The following is a 4,360-nucleotide window of genomic DNA, read 5'->3' on the forward strand; positions in this document are numbered from 1 at the left end:
AGTCGATCCACCTACAGTATGGCCTCCATCCACGAGCACTAAGCAAATTTTAGCTTTGCAGTGTGGTTGTTGAGTTAACATACTGAGCTGCAGGAGCTGATTTGTGCTGATTACCGGGGGCCTATGTGACCGTGTGCACCAGAGCCAGGTGATTGTGTGGGATTCTGCATTTGGCACTTGTTCCTGTTGTTTTCCACAGAGATGCTAATCATCAAGCATGCGCCGGAGGCATGATTAAATGTCACACAGCTCCCTCGTTTTGGCCCTCTCACTGTGAATAAACCTCTCTCACCCACAGGCTGGGGAGGCCTGGAGGCTGCAGCCACACTCTGAACAGCCTGAGCTACAGAGCCACAGCTCCCCCTACAGGTTACATTACAAAACACAACAACAATCAGGTCAGTGTGCGAACTCCCAAACTGAGCCTTAGTTTAGTTTTAGTTTTGGATGATAATTTCTTTAAAATGTTTGAGAAATGGTAATCAAAATTCTAAAAACACCTAACACAGTATGTTCGGTTCTAATTGTTATATTGCCTCCATTTCTTGTTTCTCTCATAATGTGACATTCATGAAAACACAACACTCATCAAACAGTAATCTGCCCTCAAGTGGTGCGTTAAGTTGTAAGTTATATGGACATCTTGATCATGGGAAAGTCAGATAAAAAGCATGTGGTAGCACATTTAACATTATTTTTAACATAACATACTACCATGTTTGATACAGATTTGGTGAAAACTTTGAAATAGTACATTACTGCTGTAATGTAAAAACATGCCGGTTACATGGCTTAAAACTTGTATCTGCCCAGTATTCCTCTGAACATACTTATATGGGGGTTTCTTACATACTCTAAAATAAAACTTGCAAATAACTTTGACCCATGACTGTAGCTTTACTGTTATAGTGTATTATTATGTGTTCATACTTTAAATGTCATGTGAGCAAATTAATCAATAGCCCGAAAGAAATTAAAGATGTTTTGCATTTGCATGAAAAAAATAGAAAAGATTACAAATACAAGACAGACAGACCAATCCAAGTGGCAAATCATCTTTATTTAGTTTCACATCACTTGGCTGAGGTCCTATGAGATAATTCACATTACCCACACTTGACCTGAAGTTAAGTTGACATAATTAAAAGCAGAGCAAAGCAACAAGTTGAGCCAACAGAAGAATTTAGCGGCAGAGTATATATCGACTGTAACTGCTTAAATTAANNAATAGACAAATAAAATAGACAGTCAAAATTAAAATTACATTTAAAAAGGCAAAAAGTTGCATGTAAATGATGCCCAATATTTAATAGACTGGAGATCATTTTCAGGGGGTAAAACCGATCTTCATCTACATGCACAGGGTAAACCATAAAACAGATGTCAGTGACTTCAACTGACAATCAAAAAGATCGGCTGCACTCAATTTTGTTCAAAGCGTACTCTTCCAGGTCTTTCTTGACCTTACTTGCTTCAGGTCGGTTTTCTGGTTTCACACACAGCATTGGACGCAACATCATGTACTGAAACATAAAAAAAAAAGCTATTGAGACCTATATTGCATTAAGAAATGATTAGCGTTTTGCTTTATCTTTTGAACTGTGACCTTGATATGTGGTACGCTACCGGAGCGCCCGCATGTGTGTAACCCAGTTTCTCTGAGTTGAACCCGGTTATTTAAGAGCACTCAAACATACTGCAAGTAAATTGATAAAAAATTACAAAATGATTTACCTCTTTTGGAAAATTGTCTGAAAACCCATGGGGGAATTTCTGGATCCTGATGTCGTTCCAAAGCTGGAAGTGATGCAGTGATTAAAAAGTAGAAAGAACGGTTAACTGGCCTGTAAAAACACTCTCCTGAGCTTAAATACTTTTTAAATATCTGACAACAATATCTGGAACCTTTAACATAACCTTAAAAAATAAACATAGCAGGTTATTAACTGAAACACTCACCTTCTGCCTTTCATGGCCAGAGGAAAAGTTCCAAAGAAGTTCGACGCATATCAGCCCCACAGCAAATATATCAACTTTTCGATCATAAGTCGTCTCGTCCTTCTGTTGTAAAACAAGACATCAGTCACATGAAATTACATTAAATCTGACCAAAAATGTGCAAAACTGACTCTAACATAACTTTAAAGAACAAACTATCAAATTGTTTAAACCAGTAAGAATATTACTTGTATGTTGTCTAGTCCAGAGGTGTCTAATTGTCAAAACATGTAGCCACACCAGGCTAGTAAAGTTAACCTGCATGTAATTGGGTTTCTGTTTTTAATTGAAGTTTTAAGGTAATTGTTTTTGTTATTCTTTGGTGAAAAAGACATTAATCATGATAATGCACCTTTCAGGGCTGTGAGGCACCTAAAATGAAATCCCACAACTGGTTTAAATATAAATAGGGTGCCTTTAATGACCAATATTTAATAACACACAAGAATCTAAAGTTCAGAGTCAGTACAGAGCATCTCACCTGTTCAGGAGCCATGTAAGATGGGGTTCCTTTGTAGACTGTTCTCTCAATGAGGTTCCCATCATCATCGTTGTCATCAGTGACCAGACCAAAGTCTCCAATCTTCACTATCTTATCTTGCCCAAACATGATGTTGGCCGGCTAATGAGGAGTAAGAAATAAACAAGATAATATGAAGATTCATGACTGAAGTGAAGTAATAAATTATTTTAATCACTTTGTCTCACCTTCAGGTCTCTGTGGATGAGCTTCATGGAGTGAATGTACTCGACTCCACTGCTATTCCCCTTAATATATAGTTTTAGACTTTCTTCTGTTCTCTTTGAGTCTCCTCAGAGATTCTTCACCACTCGGAGTATTCTTCTCATCTATCCAAGCTCTAAGTGTTTTGGTGTCACATAACTCCATCTGAATATAGAGGTATTTTGCAGATAAACCATCGACAGAAGACCTAGAAAAGTAAGAGAAAAATAAAAAAATAAGTAGATTGACCCTCATAATGTCTTGGGGTCAATGTTCTTTATGTCATAAATATGGCATTTTTTAAATCTAATTTCACCAAAATAACATGGATGGTATGGCAGCTCCACATAAAATCAATTTTGACTACATTCACTGAATTTTGGGTGTTTGATTGAACTTACTGTACTCTACTGTAATTTGACCCCAGAAGGGCCATTGGGTTACACTGTGCAAACACACACACACAGCGCATATAACGCACACATACACGCATATAACATACACACACACACATCCCGAAGGACAACAGGTGTTATTATTTGTCACCATTGAAAAAAAATTAAATGTTTTCAAAACAGTGTCCTGACTAAACTTGGACATATACCAGACTGGGATAATGGGATAATCAACTATTATATTAACTATAGTCAAAATTATTCAGATTTTTAACTTTAAAAAAAAAAATTGGGTCAGGCTTGGTGTTAATGAGTTGGTATTGAGTTGACTAAGTCAAACCAGACTGGGGTTAAATTCATGATGGAGGAACACAACCGCATAGTCAATGGGAAGGTATTATGAGTGTTAAGTAAGGATTTACGTAGGAGCACAGGACTTACTGTGAAGAGCCCCAACTGTCGGCTGCATCGTCCCATTGGTAATTTGAATCCTCCAACCAACACGTGTAGTATCGAACAATGTTAGAGTGATGGAGATCTGACAATGCCTTCACCTCCTGTAGAGATTTTCTGATCCAAAGGATAAGAAAATAGCTCAGTTGAAAGTTTGAACTTGTTTTCTTCTGCATCTGTAACTAATATATTATACTATGAAATTAATATTAAAAGCGCATAATTTAATGTTTAACTAACTTTTTATAGACGACGATCTTTATAGCAAAATTCTTCTCCGTCAGTTTTTCTTTTGCCTTGAAAACACGTCCAAAGCCTCCTTTGCCCATTGGCTCTATGCAGTCAAATTCCAATATAAACCTGTTGAAAGAAAATAAATGTCTCTTACTATATATCAATTGTTAAAACAGACAAATGCACAAACTAAACACCCCATAAAATACATGTACTGTATAATTTTCCATACCTCGATATTTCTGATTGGACTGACGTCTTCTCACTGGGACTGTTTCCTGTTTCATCCTTAAATGAACAAAATAAATGATGATACAGAGCTGATATTGTAGAAAAAAAGACATATCAAATCCTTTGGCATGTTTTTAAAAAATAATTCACGTCTTGATTCATTAATAAAAATGACCAAAAAATACAATTATCATATGCATAGATGACCAGGATGACATGATACCATACCTTTTATTATTTATATTATAAAATAAAATAATTTATTAGTGTGAAACATCAAATGTAGCAATCAGATTCTGGTGCGAGTCCCTCGGAGTTATAGTTA

General features: G+C 36.3%; 1 protein-coding gene across 1 annotated transcript in view; it reads right to left on the reverse strand.

Moving 5' to 3' along the window:
* Positions 1 to 1,221: 1,221 nt before the first annotated feature.
* The window catches only part of LOC118329569 (3-phosphoinositide-dependent protein kinase B-like), a 15,160-nt gene continuing 12,021 nt past the window's right edge, over positions 1,222 to 4,360 (reverse strand). The window contains 9 exon segments of the mRNA XM_035663792.1: positions 1,222 to 1,523; positions 1,735 to 1,797; positions 1,960 to 2,061; positions 2,480 to 2,620; positions 2,707 to 2,808; positions 2,810 to 2,930; positions 3,559 to 3,687; positions 3,811 to 3,930; positions 4,037 to 4,092. Of these exon segments, the coding sequence (XP_035519685.1) occupies positions 1,404 to 1,523; positions 1,735 to 1,797; positions 1,960 to 2,061; positions 2,480 to 2,620; positions 2,707 to 2,808; positions 2,810 to 2,930; positions 3,559 to 3,687; positions 3,811 to 3,930; positions 4,037 to 4,092 (954 nt within the window). The 3' untranslated portion in view covers positions 1,222 to 1,403.

The sequence above is a fragment of the Morone saxatilis genome, unplaced genomic scaffold (assembly GCF_004916995.1).
Source record: "Morone saxatilis isolate NCDOM2014 unplaced genomic scaffold, NCSU_SB_2.0 Contig19, whole genome shotgun sequence".
Classification (NCBI taxonomy): domain Eukaryota; kingdom Metazoa; phylum Chordata; class Actinopteri; family Moronidae; genus Morone; species Morone saxatilis.